The sequence below is a fragment of the Stegostoma tigrinum genome, chromosome 18, assembly GCF_030684315.1.
Source record: "Stegostoma tigrinum isolate sSteTig4 chromosome 18, sSteTig4.hap1, whole genome shotgun sequence".
Taxonomy (NCBI): domain Eukaryota; kingdom Metazoa; phylum Chordata; class Chondrichthyes; order Orectolobiformes; family Stegostomatidae; genus Stegostoma; species Stegostoma tigrinum.
In genome coordinates this window covers 59,755,308-59,772,651 of record NC_081371.1, presented here as the reverse complement: position 1 = coordinate 59,772,651, position 17,344 = coordinate 59,755,308, and the positions used below count along the sequence as shown (strand labels likewise).

The following is a 17,344-nucleotide window of genomic DNA, read 5'->3' as shown; positions in this document are numbered from 1 at the left end:
CTCCAACCAGTGGAGAAATTTGCCCTGTGATTTCTATTGACTGTAGTTTCGTTAGGACTCCTTGATGCCACACTCTCTCAAATGTGGCCTTGATGTCAAATGAAACCACTCTAACCTTGGCTGTGGAATCCAGCTATTCAGCGTCTGGAGCCAACACTGTAATTTGGTGAGAAGCTGAGGGGCCCCAGTGGAATCCAAACTGGTCATCAGTAAGTTAGTTAATGCGGAACAGGTGCTATTTGATAACGTTATTGATGACACCTTTCATCATGTTTTATTTTGTTCATTCATAGGATATGGGCATTGCTGGCTAGGCGGTATGTATTGCCCATCCTGATTTCCCAGAGTGCAGTTGAGAGTCAACAACTTTGCAGTAAAGCACACTTTACTGATGATTGTGAGTAGAATGATGGGGCAGTAATTGGCTGCTTCGATTTATCCTGCATTTTCTCACTCACCGGTGAGACATGAGCATCGCTGGCTGGGCCAGCATTTGTAATCTGTACCTGGTTGCCTTGAGAAAGTGGTGGTGAGCTGCCACCTTGAACCATTGCAGTCCACGTGCTTTAGGTTGACTCACAGTGCCATTAGGGAAGGAGTTTGGAATTTGATCCAGTGACAGTGAAGGAACGGCGATATATTTTTAAGGCAGTATGGTGAGTGGCTTAGAGGGGAACTTGCCAGTGGCTCTGTTCTCAGGTAACTGCTGCCCTTGTCCTTCTAGATGGAAGTGGTTGTGGGTTTGGAGGGCATCGTTGAAGGATCTTTGATGAATTTCTGCAGTGCATCTTGTAGATGGTACAAACCGTTGCAACTGAGTGTAACTGATGGAGAGAGTAGACGCTCATGGATGTGGTGCCAGTCAGACAGGCTGCTTTGCCGTGGATGGTGTCAAGCTGCTGGAGTGTTGTTGGGGCTGCACTCATCCAGGCAAGTGGGGAGTATTTCATCACACTCCTGACTTGTGCCTTGTAGATGATGAACAGATTTTGGGCAATCAGGAAATGCTGCAGTATTCCTAGCCTCTGGCCTGCTGTAGTCGCCACTGTATTAATGTGGCAAGTCCAGTTGAATTTCTGTCAATGGTAATCCCAAGGATGTTGTTATGGAGGATTCAGTGATGGTTGCACCACTTCTGGAGCGAAAAATCAGTGTTGTTGCTGGAACGTTGTCAGGGTCCATAGCTGTTTCAGTATCTATTACCTTCAGCCATTTCTTAAAATTATGTGGAGTGAATCAAATTGGTTGAAGACTGGCATCATGATACTGGGGACCTGTGAAGGAGACTGAGATGGATGGTATTGATATATCTAGCAGAAGATTGAAGCCTAAAGAATTCATAACAATGAGAGAAATTCAGCTGGCACAATAGCCTCTATCTTTGAATTGGCTGAGAAAATGCTTCGATGCGCTCGTTTTTTGAAGAGGTAGTAGAGGTGATTTGATAGAAGTTTTCAAGAACATGAGGTGTCAGGATAGAGTGGATAAAGAGAAGCTGTCTCTGTCCATAAACAGATTGGGAACCAGAGAGCAGGTATGTAAAAGTATTTAACAAAAGAAGTGCAGAACAGAATCTCTGTAGTGTGAAAGCAGGCCGTTCAGCCCATTGCATCTATGCTGACCTTCCAAAGAACATCCCACTCCCCTACCCTATCCCCATAACCTGCATTTACCATGGCAAATCCAATTAATCTACACATCTCTGGACACTACAGGGCAAATTAGCATGGCCAGTCTACCTCGCATGACCGCCTTTGGACTGTAGGAGGAAACAGACACAGAGAAAGGGAGAGCATGCAAACTCCACACAGTCACCTGAGGCTGGCATCGAACCAGGGTCCCTGGTGCTGTGAGGCATCAGTGCTAACCACTGAGTTACTGTACTGTAAATGTGAGCTGAGGAGAAACTTTTTCATACAGTGAGCAATTAGAGTCTGCAATGCGCTGCCTGGAAGTGTGGCGCAGGCAGTTTTAATTTAGAAATTATAGAGGGCTCACTTAAGTAGGCTTATTGCGCACGGCCACAGGAAAGGGCAGGAGATTGGCAGTAAACCGTAAGGTTCAGAGAGACAGTCTCAGTCAAAATTAAGACAAATCTAATTTAGCCAATTACTGCCCCATCTGTCTACTCCGTCATTATCTCTATGAAACAGGAGGCTGATTGACAGCATGACCAAGCATTTCTTCCTCAGCAATAATCTGCTCATTGGTTCTCAGTTTGGGTTCTGCTAGGCCACTTAACTCCTGCCACGTTCATGTGTGGTATCCGTCAGTCTCGAGAGACCATGGGTCTGTGCCTGAAGAGTTTTGATTCAGCTACGGGTGGTAGTGCAGTTGTGGCTTTACAGGCCCACACGGGAGTGACAGTCTTGGGTGCAGTGACTGCATTTGAAGACACTCTCCTCCAGTGTTGCCGTGTTGCTTTTTTTCCGTTCAGTGCGCTTTTCCTCAGCGGCAAGCCTCAGTTTCTTCTCTCCTCACTCCAGCCCTCTGCGCAGTTCCTGTCTCCAATGTGAACTGTCTTTCGTGACGTCTTCCCATCTCTCACCGCCCAGGTCCGTTGACTTCATGTCCCTTTTGCAGACGTCCTTGAAACAAAGATGAGGTTGTCCTCGTGCTCTCTTGCAGATGGCAAATTCCCTGTACAGCACATCTTTCGGGATCCTCCCGTCTGGCATACAGTGTATGTGACCCAACCAGCGGAGGCGGCATTGTTGGAGTAGGGTGAAGAGGCTGGGTACCTGGGTGCGGGTGAGGACTTTGGTGTTGGCGACTCAGTCGGTCCACTTGATGTCCAGAATGCGTCTCAGGCGGTGAAGGTGGAAAGCGTTGAGACGCCGCTCTTGTCTGGAGTAGAGGCTCCAGATCTTGCTGCCGTAAAGCAGTGTGCTGAGGACGCACGCCCTGTAGACTGCAGTCTTGGTGTTTGTCATCAGCTTTTCATTCTCCCAGACACTCTCGGTCAGCCTGGCCAATGTGGAGGCTGCTCGTCTGATCCGCCTGTTGATCTCAGAATCCAGGGAGAGGCTGTTTGTGATGGTGGGGCCAAGGTGTGTGAATTCGTGGACTACCTCCAGCTCGTAGTTGTTGATGGTGATGACAGGGGGGTACTCAACGCCTTGACCCAGCACGTTGGCCGTCTTCAGGCTAATGGTCATGCTGAATTCCCGAATTCTTGAATTCCTAATTCAAACGTGGTCAGAAGAGCTGAACGTGGCATATGAGTTCCTAAGCTTCTGTCCCTGACATTAAGATATCATTTGACAAAGAGTGGCATTGAGGACCCCTAGCAAAACTGGAATTGGTATGAATTGGTCTGGCCAAGTCAATAGTGTGATGGAATACTGTTCACATGCCTGGGTAAGTAAAGCTCCAATAACACTCAAGAAGCTTAACACCATCAGGACAAAGAAGCCTGCTTGATTAACGACCCATCCATCACCTTCAACATCCACTGCATCCATCAGCAACACATAGTAGCCACGGTATGTACCATCTACAAGATGCACTGCAGCACTCACCAAGGCTCCTTGCCTAGCATTTCCCAAATCAGCAACCTCTACCTCATAGAATGTTAAGGGCAGCAGATGCCAGGGATTACCACTACCTGAAAATTCCTCTAAACTACATGTCATTCTGACTACTTACTATTTTACTGTCCCTTCCCTGTTACTAGGTCAAAATCCTTAAACTCCCTCCTTAACGGTACTATGGGTATATGCAGCTGACCACCTGGCCAACATTTATGTCATTTGAACACATTTTTAAAAGGATGTTAAATTAAGTTCATTGTGGGTAGTCCAGTTATTATCAGTTTTACATTTTCTACTTTGGACAAAACAGTCGTAGTGGAAAAGTATCACTCCCTTTTTATTTTCAGTCCTCAGATCCAGGCCCATGTGTCTACACTGGGTAGGCCTTACCTTAGCAAAATATTGTAAAAATTGGAAATAAAAAGAAATGCCAGAAATGGAAATAAGAAATAAGGTGGATGAGCTTGGGGCTCAGTTGGAAATTGGCAAGTACGATGTTGTGGGGATAACTGAGACGTGGCTTCAGTGGACAGGGTCTGGGAAATGAATATTCAAGGCTGTACATGCTATCGAAAGGACAGACTGATGGGCAGAGCGGGTGCGGTGGCCCTGTTGGTGAGGAATGATATTCAGTCCCTTGCGAGGGGGGACATCAAATCAGGAGATGTAGAGTCAGTATGGATAGAGCTGAGAAATTCTAAGGCTAGAAAGACCCTAATGGGAGTTACCTACAGGCGCGCAAACAGCAGTCTGGACGTAGGGTGTAATTTGAATCAGGAGTTGAAATTGGCCTGTCGCAAAGGTATCACAGTTGTAATGGGGGATTTCAATATGCAGGTAGACTGGGAGGATCAGGATGGTACTGGACCCCAAGAAAGGGAGTTTGTGGAGTGCCTCTGCGATGGATTCTTAGAACAGTTTGTACTGGAGCCTACCAGGGAGGAGGCAATTCTGGATCTGGTGTTGTGCAACAAACCGGATTTGATCAGGGACCTCAAAGTAAAGGAGCCATTAGGAGGTAGTGACCAGAATATGATAAGCTTTAATCTGCAGTTTGAGAGGGAGAAGGGAGAACCGGAAGTGTCAGTATTGCAGTTGAACAAAGGGAACTATGGAGCTATGAGGGAGGAGCTGGCCAAAGTTCAATGGTTCAATACCCCAGCAGGGATGGCAGTGGAACAACAATGGCAGGTATTTCTGGCTATAATGCAGAAGGTGCAGGATCAGCTCATTCCAAAGAGGAAGAGAAGTCCTAAGGGGAGGCAGGGGTGGCTGTGGCTGATGAGGGAAGTTAAGGACTGTATAAAGATAAAAGAGAAGTATAACAAAGCAAAGATGAGTGGGAAGCGGAGGACTGGGAAGCTTTTAAAGAGCAACAGAAGATAACTACAAAGGCAATACGTAGAGAAAAAATGAGGTACGAAGGAAAACTGGCCAAAAACTTCTTCACCCAGAGAGTGGTGGATATATGGAATGCTCTGCCCCAGAAGGCAGTGGAGGCCAAGTCTCTGGATACTTCCAAGAAAGAGATGGATAGAGCTCTTAAAGATAGTGGAATCAAGGGTTATGGGGATAAGGCAGGAACAGGATACTGATTGTGGATGATCAGCCATGATCATAATGAATGGTGGTGCTGGCTTGAAGGGCCGAATGGCCGCCTACTGCACCTATTGTCTATTGTCTAAATACTCAGCAGATGCAAGGTCATCAAACTGAAATATTAATCGTGTTTCTGCCCAGATGCTAAGTATTTCCAGTGTTTTTGTTTTTATGCCTTTGTAATTGTGTGATATTTTTATCTTTCCCACCCTGTGAAGTTATTTTAGTGTATATTCAGCAAAAGCTTTTGAAATCATTTGAAGGCCAGCCGCCCATCCTGGGTAACGTGTTGAGTAAATTCAAATCCCTGTGAGCTCTCTTTCCCTCAGCCCTCCACATTGTTCCTAGTTCATAAGTTTAAGCCTCTGAAATGCTTCTCCCTCCGTGCTGCCCTGTGTGGTTCCCTCCTACTTGTCCCATCCCAACCATCTTGTGTCTCTACCCTTCTATGTCCAGTTACCTTTTAGCCTGTCACCTTGCTTGTACTGGAAATGGTCTGTGCCTGAATTACTGCCGGAGATAATTAGTTATTGGGATAATTCTGTGTTGGAATTCCCTATTTAAGAATCAGTTAACAATTGGTTTGCTGATTTTATTGCAGAGAAATGTACAACAATGTTATTTGTTTTGTTTTGCTACTTAGAAAATATTGCTGTTTCAGAATTAAGCAATTTCTTTTACTTGTGCTGTACCTCTTGGTTTCTTATTTGAAAGAAAAATTGAAACACATATTGTAGTTCGCTGCTAGTACACAGGTATTTTCATGCTGGTCATGTTTGCTTCTCATTCCTTGACTTGCTTACAGTTTGACTGCTGGAGTTTTTAAAACCATGTTTTTAATAACGTGTTAACCTGTAACATCCTTGTAGCAAATCACATAGTCCCAATCAGAGGCCTTGTGTTAGACTTGGAGGGTTGAAAAATGGCAACACAAACATTATTAGTATCCTTGGCTTGTAGTTCAGTAATGAAAATGTGGGTTTAATTTTTATTTCATCTGAGAGACAAAGCATTGGGCACTCCTGGCGTTTTAGGTTAACATGCTCCAATTTATATTCTACTTTAAGCTTAAAAGTTTTTCTCTACTTGGAAATCCAGACTTGATTTCTACATGCAATTCTTTGTAAGCTCGTGACTTTGGACATGTAGTTGATCTTAGCCACTGTAATGTTTGGTGAATTGCATGTCCAGACTTTAAACTTCTGTTGTAGTATGCTTCACCAGCCAGACTTTTATCAATGTTCTGTAGATGTCTTGCAGCCTAGAACCTGATGACACTATTTATCAGGATCATTGTGGGTACCAGATGCTGGAGGGAGGGTGCCAGGCTCTTAGGGCATTAGAATCAGTTTTATGACAAGGCACCTGTTCAAAAAGAGAAAGTTACACATCAACAGGACAAGCTCCAATGGCCTTGTGGAGAAAGTTACCAGTGGTTGGAGAAATTGGCAGAGGAATGGGACTGACCATAAAGAAGTTGAAAAGAAGAATAAGTTGTGTAAAGGATGAGTATTGGATAACAGGAAGGAAGTAAAGCCATATTAGAGAGGAGTGGGCTAAGAAGGGCCATGAGGAATGCAAAAGCAAATTATAGTGCACATACATAAACACAATGTGATCAATAAAGTTACTAGGCTTCAAGCACAAATAGCAGCATGTGGATACCTACAGTGGGGAATGACAGAAATGTGGCTTAAAAGATGGTAAGAACTGCAAAGATCTAAAGTATTGAGAAAAAAATTCATTAAGGATGGGGTGAGGTGAGGTGGCAACACTAATGAGGAAAGGCTTTGTAGGGTCAGGAAGAGAGGATATCTTTTGGGGGTGCAAAAACATTAAGCATTCAATAGCCTTTAAAAGTGAGAGATACAACAAAGTCACTGCCCAGAAGGAGTTGGATGCAGACACACTGATTCCAAAACGAAATTGAATGGGCACTTGAAAAAAAAAACTTGTAGTGCATATGAGGTGGTGGGATGATTGAATTGTTCTGTAGGGAGCTGGCATGAACTTGAAGGGTCAAATGACCTCTTGTACTGTATTCCTATCATATCGTTAAAAAGATACTTTATGTATTACTAGTTGTGCTGTGAAAACTGATTGTAAATCAGAATCATGCCACATCCAGAAGAACTAGCTTTATGACATGGGATGGTTTGCTGTAGCTTGTCATCAATTGCTTTTGTTTCAGCTGATTGCACTAAAACGAAAACTTTTTCCAAGAAGACGGATGTACGTGAATGTTGCTGCAGATCGAAGCAGTGTGTAGAAAATGAGAACACCGATCTCCCTCAGTTCTTAATCTGGAATTCAGACAGCTGGCCAGCAACAATGAAAAACATTTTGGCAGTGATTAATCACCGAATGAAAACAAATCCACCAACTGAATTAAGGAAATCCACAAGAATCTATCAGCGTACCAAAGGGGAATTGAATTCTTCGCTAATCACCATGTTATGTACCTGAAATGTACAGCTCCAGAAAATGAGGATCATTGCAGAAACAGGGATGATGAGATCTCAGTGGCTGGTTGTCGGCTGCCTGGGTTTAGCAGTGTTTAGACCCTTGACATTTTAACCTGAACCAAAGTTATTGGAAGCAGGCAGATAAATCGAAAGAGTATGTCACTGGGAAACAATGACAAAACTTGAGCTCACAAAAGAAACTGATGGACCTTCTTTCTAAATCAGTTACTCAAGTGCCATTCCATGCCAAATGAACTGACATCCTTCATGGACATCATGTTGTGGATGGTGGGCTGGGCTACTGCACTATTAAAGAACACAAATACCTTTTTGCCATGTGCTAAATTGTGAAAGAAAGATATTGTGGCATTTCTCTGCAGTGACCACAAAGGTTACAAAGAGCAAAGATGGAAAACAGGTATTAATGATGCTGCCATAGTATTTGCAATGCACTCTCCAGCCAGTGTGGAGAACAATATATTGTATCACAAGACATTGTGTGTTGTAGGTCCTTTATGCACTGTACCCCATGAATGCAGCAGGCGTGCTGACCTGCTATAACATGGCATTCTGCAGTTGTCCTTCCAATTTCTACATAAAATGTCGGTAAATGTATTTTAACAGTCACAAAGTAGTTGAGTATAAAAGAATGAATCTAACCTTCATCAGTTAAATGTTCTTCACACCTCACAGAAATTCCCAAGTGCCTGTCTTGGTGTTACATGTTTGTTTGTTTTGGAGAAGGTGATTTCAACTTTTATGAATTGGCTAAAATAAATTTATTCATTTTTGTTTAGTTAACCTATTTTTGAAGGGCGAATGTTTTATACATTTAAGTAGCAGAGACCAATCCCATTGAAATGTAAGAAAATGTACCTTTTTTAAACTTTTGGTCTTTTATTTAAAATTAGGTTTTGGCAACAAGAAATTTAAAAAATAAATCAGTATCAGAAGCACATAACAGTCTTTTGACTCTAAGTCAACAGACTTCACTTAACCAGGATAACTTGTTCTCATTTTTAACCATCTTGTTTGGCGGGATGTCATTTTTTTTACATAAGTTCTTGAAATTGACACAAATCAATAAATAGCTGTTTTAAAGCAGTAAAGGATTCCCGGAATATCTCTTTAGCATGGCTCTTTAGTCATGTGTTATTTTAAGTAACAATCCCTTCATTGGTTTGAAAATGTAGAGAAGGTCTGCCACATGTGGCTACTCTTCAGATGAACGCATTTGACATCCTTTGAGCCAATCATAATCCATTCACCCTTGTCATAAATCTGGTCAGAGTAGACTAGCTACAATCACATAGCTTTGTCCAAAATTTAACGCAGCTGTTTGTAAATCTAATCATTTCCCTTTTTGTTTTTGTGAAGGGCATGCTGTGTGAGTTCTTTTAAGAAGAACTGTTGCACATTTTGAAGGCAGAAATGTCACTCTAAATAGGGAATTTATGAAGAAAGTTTACTGAACTTTGCAGACTTAAGTTTAGATTCAAAGTATCGCTGAACAAATGTGATGTATGGGTATTCAAATGATGAAAGCTTCATTTGTGTAAAAATGTGTGCTGCACTGTTGCAAAATTAGAAGGAATCTGTCTTGTGCCTGCACAAAAAAATGAAATGCACTCTTTGGACAAATGTGGAATATTACAGATTCTGGAAATCTGAAATAAATACAAAATATTGGAAATGTTACTTTGTGTTTAATTGGCACCAAAGCTCGGTTTTATTGTCACACTTTCTTTGCTGCTGTATCTGCCTCTGACTTTAATGTTTATTCATTCTCAGGTCTGGGCATTTTTGACAGAGCCAGCATTTACTGCTCATCCCCCATTTCATTTCACAATGCAGTAGTGATATAACTTAAGCTATCAAAGTGTATGTGGTGGTGACACTCTCAATGTCAGGCACAGAGTTCCATGATTTATACTCAGCAATGATGGTGGAAATGATAGATTTCTAGTTCAGGACAGGATGCGACATGGAGGGAAAGTAGTTTTTAATTCCATCATGGAATGTGAGAGTCACTGACTGGGCCAGCAGTTATTGCCTGTCTTTAGTTGCCCTTGAGAAGTTGGTGGTGGTCTGCCTTTGCAGAAAACACTTGCAAGTGCTAAGGTTCCTCTGCAGCGTGGAATATGATCAAGGTTGTGCGTTTGGAAGATACTGTCATAGCAGCCTCAGTGAGTTACTGCAGTGTATCTTGTAGATGGTACATATGACTGCAACTGAGCATCAGTGGTGAAGGGAGCAGTTGTTTAATGATGTTTAAATATTCCACCAAGTACACACTGTTAGTTTGGGCAACTTGGGTCCTTAAAGTTTACATGTCTTAATTCTTCCATGTACTTTAGCAACCAACATCAAAACATTAAACACCGGATTAGCTGTCTTGTTTACCATTCTGAGAATCACAATTAAATAATTTTAAATACCGTTAATCATAAATCGAATTTAATATACGAAGTAAACCTTGTTACACTTGCACAGTTTAATGATCGTGTCTTAACCTTACAACTGACATGAGAGGAGTGCACTATTCCACAGCTTACTACATCAATTTAATTGTTACACCTGAATCCTGACATGGCTAAACATGGGTCTCCTGTATTTTAGATATTTAAAAATCCTTTGACAATGCTTCTTTAATACACAAAGTGTATTTATTTTAGAACAAAATTTATTAAGATCCAAAACCGGCTAACACATTTAGTTTGTAAAATGAAAATAAAATTGTTTCCTCTTCTAAATAATCCAAAGTATTGTGCCCAGACTGGGGGAAAGGGATAAAAGAACAATTCTGTCTACAGGGGCTCACTTTGAAAGATAGAAAACCCTCTGCACAATCAGTCTTGAAGGTTAAAAGGATTAGGTTTGGGTTGTTTGGCTGGCTATCAGTCTGACATCTGGCCATATCTGTATAGTTGTCACCAGAGGCAGTGTCTCTGCGTCGTGGCAGACACAGCTTGCTCAGGAAACTGTCAAAAAATCATCCAGTTGCCTTCCAGGAAGACAGTCAGGTTTCACTGAATACATGCTGAGTCAGTTTTAGCAAGCTTACCCAACTAAAAACCGAGCTCCATGTCTGCAAATTGCTGAACAGAAATACATAGAACAGTACAGTACAGGCGCTTCAGCCCACTATGTTGTGCTGAACTTTTACCCTAAACCCAAGGCCTATCTAACCTCCACTGCTACTTTATCCTATCATCCATATGCCGACCTATTAGCTGCTTAAATGCCCCTAATGAAGCTGACTCCACTATCCTGTCTGGCATTGCATTCCTTGCCCCTACCACTCTGAGTAAAGAACCTACATCTGATGTCTCGTTGATATCTACCTTAAAACTATGTCCCCTCGTAAAAGACACCTCCACTCTAGGAAATTCTCTGGCTGTCCACTCTCTATACCTCTAATCATGTTGTACACCTCTATCAAGTCACCTCTCATCCTTCGTTGTTCTAAAGGGAAAAGCCCTAGCTCTCTCAACCTTCCCTCCATTCCAGGCAACATCCTGGTAAATCTCCTCTGTGCCTTTTCTAACACTTCCACATCTTTTCTGTAATGAGGTGACCGGAACTGGACACAATACTCCAGATGTGGCCAAACCAGACTTTTGTATAGCTGGAGCGTAACTTCACGGCTCTTGAACTCAATCCCTCACTCGATGGCATCTTCTCTGCCTGCTAGGGACAAACATATTGAGCACATGCAGTATGCATTCCTTAAACAATCTCTACGTTTCTGTGGTGCTCTTCGCTGACAGCGTCTGTTCCCAATTTATGTTACCCAGTTGTTGCCTAACTGAACTGTAATTACCCTTCCCCCAATTGTAAACTTTACCCTGACGTATATACCTATCCTTATCCATGACTGTTGTGAAAGCAACTGAGTTACGATCGCTACCGCCAAAATGTTCTCCTACCAACAGGTCTAACACTTGGCCCAGTTCATTGCCAAGCACCAAATGCAAAGTGTCCTCTCCTAGTGTTGGTCAATCTACATACTGTGTCAGGAATCCTTCCTGAACACAATGGACAAAATCCGCTCCATCTAAACTATTACAACTAAAATGTTTCCAATCAATATTTGGAAAGTTGAAGTCACCCATGACTACAACCCTGTGACTTCTGCACCTTTCCAGTATCTACCTCCCAATCTGCTTCTCTGCAACTATTAGGGGGTCAGTAAAAAGAAAAACCAACAAAGTGACTGCTCCTTTCTTGTTCCTGACCTCAACCCAAACTGACTCTGTAGGTATATATTTCGCGAACTGCCTTTCAGTAGCTGCTATGTTCACCCTGACTAGCAATGCCACTCCCCCACCTCTTTTTCCACCCTCCCTATTTCTTTTAAAGCATCTAAATCTTGGAACTTCCAACAACCATTCCTGTCCCTGAGTTACCCAAGATTTTGTAACGGCCACAACATCGTAGTTCCAAGTACCAACCCATGCTCTTAAGTTCATCCACTTTATTTGTGATACTTCTAGCATTGAAGTATGCACACCTCAAGCCATCTTGGTGTCTGCAATTACACTCCATTAACTGCATTTCCATATAAACCACCTCACCCCCTGTTGTGTCTGGAAGGCCGAATACCTCATCCTCTGAATTACAAATCCTGTTCCCCACCCCCTGCCAATCTAGTTTAAAGCATCCCGCAGAGCTGAAGCAAACCTCCCTCCCAGGATATTTGTGCCCCTCTGGCTCAGGTGCAACCCGTCCTTACTCTCCAGGTCCCACCTTCCCCAGAACGTGCTCCAATTATCCACAAAATGGAAGCCCTCCCTCCTACACCAGCCCTGTAGCCATGTGTTTAGCTGCACACTCTCCCTATTTCTTACCTCGTTATCACGTGACACTGGTAGTAATCCAGAGATAACTACCCAGTTTGGCCTGGACTTCAGCTTCCAACCTAACTCTCTGTACTCGTTTTTCACATTTTCAGTCCGTTTTCTACCTCTGTCATTGGTACCGATGTGTACCATGACTGCTGGTTGCTCACCCTCCCCCCTAAGGATCTTGAAGACACGATCCACGACATCACGGACCCTGGCACCCGGGAGGCAACATACCATCCGCTCATCTCGTTCGCGTCCGCAGAAACACCTGTCTGTGCCTCTTACTATCGAGTCCCAAACTACAATTGCTCTCCTATTCTCCCCCTTTTCTTTCTTTGCCACAGGGTCAGGCTCAGTGCCAGAGACCTATCCGCAGTGGCCTTCTCTGTCAAGTCGTCCCCCCCAACAGTATCCAAAACGGTGTACTTATTATTTTGGGGAACGGCCACAGAGGTTCCCTGCACCATTCCCTTTCCCCTGCCTGACAGTCACCCAGCTACCTTTTTCCCGTACCTTGGGTGTGGCCACCTCCCTGTAACTCCTCTGTATCACCCCTTCAGCCTCCCAAATGATCCGGAGTTCATCCAGCTCCAGTTCCCTAACACGGTATTTGAGGAGCTGGAGTTGGGTGCACTTCTCTCAGAGGGAACACCAGCAGTGACCCTTACCTCCCACATCCTGCAAGAGGAGCATGCAACTGCCCCTAGCTTCCATTCCCTCTACTCTACATTTCCAGAAGAAGAATTTTAAAAAAAAATTACCTTACCGAACCTCCACACAGTCGTTTTTGGTTAGAGGACGAGGACGGGTGGGAGACACTACACGTGTCGTGTTTCGGGTTTAGCCAATGCCCAAATTTATCTGTTTCTTCCGGGCTCGCGTTCCCTCCACACACCCACCACTGAAACCAAGAGGGCCAATTGCTGCAAGAGGCAAGTTTTTATACAGGGAGAAACAAAAACTGCCTTACCTTCCCATCGGCACTCTGGCTCGTGCTGCTGCTGCTGAAAATGAGCAAAGACAGGTGTTTCTGCTGAAGTGATATTAAGAACCAAGACCAAATGTTATCTGGAACCATGTGGTATCCAAAAAGAAGCCTTTACATTGAAACTTTTTTTAAATGTCTTTTTAGTGACTTTTTAAATCTCAGGTATCTCCACAATCTTTCAACACAATTTGCAAAATATTACTAAATATGAAGCTGTCATAACACTTAGTAACTATTTTTAAGTTATCAAGTGTTGTGACTTGATTCGGGATAGATGCTCCATGGCAAGAGGACCAGACCAGCGGTTCAGTCTCAGGATGTGAGATAGACTACTTTGTACTGAGATGAAGAGTGATTTCCTTGCTCGGAGGGTGGAGACCTGGGAAATTCTCTACTATGGAAGGCTGTAGAGCTATATTACTTAAAACATTTAAGAAAGAAATAGATTTCTCGAAGCAAAATGTGTGAAAGGTTATGGGAAAGCACTAGTAAGACATTAAGACGGAGGATTAGACATTATTGTGTTGAATAGCAGGAGCAGATTTGATGGGCTGAATGGCCTGTTTTCTGTTTCTAGAATTTACAGCATAAAAATAGCCCATTTGATCCAAACTGGTCCATGCAGCTCCTTCATCTCTCATCATCTCATCCTGTCAGCATATGTTGTATCAGTATCTTCAACTCTGTGGTTGCTCAGTACTGTTTGTAGTGGTGTACAGTTGCACTAGAAGCTGTTCTAAACCTGTAAACATCATTGGAATGTGTATGAGCCATAAACATTGATATTGTAAGTACTGGCCTTTGCTTTACAATTCTGCAAGATTTCACAAAGGGCCTTATGATGGGTGAGTGTTCACAGGAGAAGCTTAGTGTACATTGTTGGTCATCTGACAATCTACAGTTGTTTGATCTTTGCCTTTTTTTAAATCTTTGAATCCCTTCTTTCATCAGTTTGTTTGTTTTTCACTATTTACTCCCATGAACAAGAATTGGCTTTGTGTGCAGTTTGAATGAGGCCAGACCAAAAACAAATGATTTTCATTATTTTACATTACAACAGGCAGTTTTTAATCCAAGACTATTCACATTGTGAATGATACCATTTTAATCATAACATTTTGAAAATGTACAGTTTAACAAGTTGTCTTGATGTTATAATTAAATTTCAAACTTTCTCTGTGCAAGGAAAGTTAAATTTATTCACATCAGTTTACAATCCTTTTCAATCAGTTGGATGTAGGCATTAAAAAAATACCAGAGGAGAAGTTGGATGCAGGTATATCTGTGTTTCAGTTCAAGTTCTTTCCCCACTGAATTCTGGCTTTGCAGTTTTCAAGATTGCACAATAGGATAAAATTCAAATTCAACTCTCGGCACCCGTCAGCCAGATAAGGCTCCTAAAGTCAGAATATGTGGTTAGAAGGTACATCTGGCTTGGCTCTCAGAGGGATTCAACAGCCACATTTCTGAAATATTCAAATGATTGTGAAGTGCTTTGGAACATATTAAGATTAGATTCCCTCCAGTGTGGAAACAGGCCCTTCGGCCCAACAAGTCCACACTGCCCCTTGAAGCATCCCACCCAGACCCATCCCCCTATAACCCACACACCCCTGAATACTACGGGCAATTTAGCGTGGCCAATCCACCTAGCCTGCACATCTTTGGGCTGTGGGAGGAAACCCATGCAGATAGGGGAGAATGTGCAAACTCCACACAGACGGGGGGGGGGGGAGGATCAAACCTGGGTCCCTGGTGCTGTGAGGCTACAGTGCTAGCCACTGTGCCTCCCTCTCTGAACTACAAGGCCTCTCACTATTTCATTAAGATACTTCTTGAAACCGACTTCTTTGATCAGGTTTTTAGTATTGCCTCTCGTGTCAGTTTGTCAGACTATAACAGTTTGGTGTGTGTTACGACATAGGCAATGGCATAATGGTAAATATTGCCTATCACCCACAGGCTGATCCACCACTCTTACCACAAAGATCCATTTGCAAACCAAGCTTTCCTGTCAGATGTCAAGTGTCAACATTGGTTTATAAAATCGCAACAATTGACTCCTCTACAGAGGCAAGATTTTTTATTCAACTGACCTTCACAATCATCCCAAAATCCATCAGATAAAGCATAAAGTGGAAAGAAACTCAGGAGTTTGTACCAAGACATGAAAATGATATGAAACCAGGGGAAGGAGCTGAGAGAGAGACGTCTATCTTCTGTCAACTTGTTAAGTGCTTTAGAACACAGAAAAGAAAAGATTACTCTACTGGCCTATAAACGGCTGCTACTAGTTAACGCAGCTGGGTGCATGAAAAGTGCTCTAGAATTGCGAGTTATGACTTCCTGTCTGTTTTGGCCAATTATTAATGTAAGAAATTGGAGTTGGCTGTACAACTTAGTTAAGGATGTAGCACGGGGGAAGCCCTCGTGTACATTGAGTCTATGCTGGCTCTCTGTAGAATAAAGTCCCATTACACCTCTCTATCCCAGAGTCCTTTTGTGTTCGTACAATTTGTTTCAAAATCATTAACCTACTTTGGTTCCACAGCCCTTGTGGGCATTGAGTTACATAGAGCATTAAACAGTACAGCACAGTACAGGCCCTTCGGCCCACAATGTTGTGCCAACCTGTTATCCTACTAAGATCAACCTACCCTGCATTTCCTACATTTTACTATCCTCCATGTGCCTATCCAAGAGTCACTTGAAAGTCTCAAATGTATCTGACTCCACTTCCCCTGCCGGCAGCGCATTCCACACGCCCACCACTCTCTGTGTGAAGAACCCACCTCTGACATCTCCCCTATACCTTCCTCCAGTCACCTTAAAATTATGTCCCCTCATAATAGTCATATCTGCCCTGGGGAAAAGTCTCTGACTATCCACTCTATCTGTGCCTGTTATCACCTTGTAAACCTCTATCAAGCCACCTGTCATCCTTCTTTACTCCAGTGAAAAAAGCTCTAGCTCCCTCAACCTTTCCTCATAACACCTGCCCTCCAGTCCAGGCAGCATCCTGATAATTTCCTCTGCCAATTCTCTTAAGCTTCCATGTATTTCCTATAATGAGGCGACCAGAACTTTACACAATATTCCATGTGTGGTCTAACTGGGGTTTTATAGAGCTGCAGCATAACCTCATGGCTGTTAAACTCCGTTCCCCTGCCACTGAACGCCAACACGCCACATGCCTTTACAACCCAGGTCCCAACTTTGAGGGATCTATGGATGTGGACCCCTAGATCCCTCTGTTCCTCCACACTGCTGAGAATCCTGCCATTAACCCTGTATTCTGCATTCAAATTCGACCTTGCAAAATGAATCACTTCACACTTTTCCAGGTTGAATTCCATCTGCTACTTCTTTGCCCAGCTCTGCATCCTGTCCGTGTTGTTGCAACATACAACAACCCTACATGCTATCCACAACTCCACCAACCTTTGTGTCATCGGCAAACTTACTAACCCACCCTTCCACTTCCTCATCCAAGTCGTTTATAAAGATCACAAAGATCAGAGGTCTCAGAAAGGTCCCTGTGGCACACCACTGGTCATCGAGCTCAGGCTTAATACTTTCCGTCTACCACCACCTTCTGTCTTCTCTTGGACAGCCAGTTTCGTATCCAGATGGCCAAATGTCCCTGAATCCCATGCCTCCTTATCTTCTGAATGAGCCTACCATGTGGAACCTTATCAAATGCCTTGCTAAAATCCATATACACCACATCCATTGCTGTACCTTATGTTTTGTCACATCCTCAACCTTACAGGTCATTACTACTCATTGCATGATGAGCGTTGTCTTGTTTTTCCCACCATTGATTCTCATAAGTTGCAAAATCCAGCAACCTCAACGCTGAACATGATAACAAACTATCTCACTGTTTTTGTGAGAATTTTGAAGATTCAC

General features: G+C 43.1%; 1 protein-coding gene across 4 annotated transcripts in view; it reads left to right on the top strand.

Moving 5' to 3' along the window:
• The window catches only part of gnptab (N-acetylglucosamine-1-phosphate transferase subunits alpha and beta), a 105,769-nt gene extending 96,479 nt beyond the window's left edge, over window positions 1-9,290 (top strand). For all 4 annotated transcript variants that reach the window (XM_059652579.1, XM_059652578.1, XM_059652580.1 and 1 more), the window contains one exon: window positions 7,324-9,290. In XM_059652579.1, the coding sequence (XP_059508562.1) occupies window positions 7,324-7,401 (78 nt within the window). In that variant the 3' untranslated portion in view covers window positions 7,402-9,290. The remainder of the gene's footprint in view (window positions 1-7,323) is intronic.
• The last annotated feature ends 8,054 nt before the right edge of the window (window positions 9,291-17,344 follow it).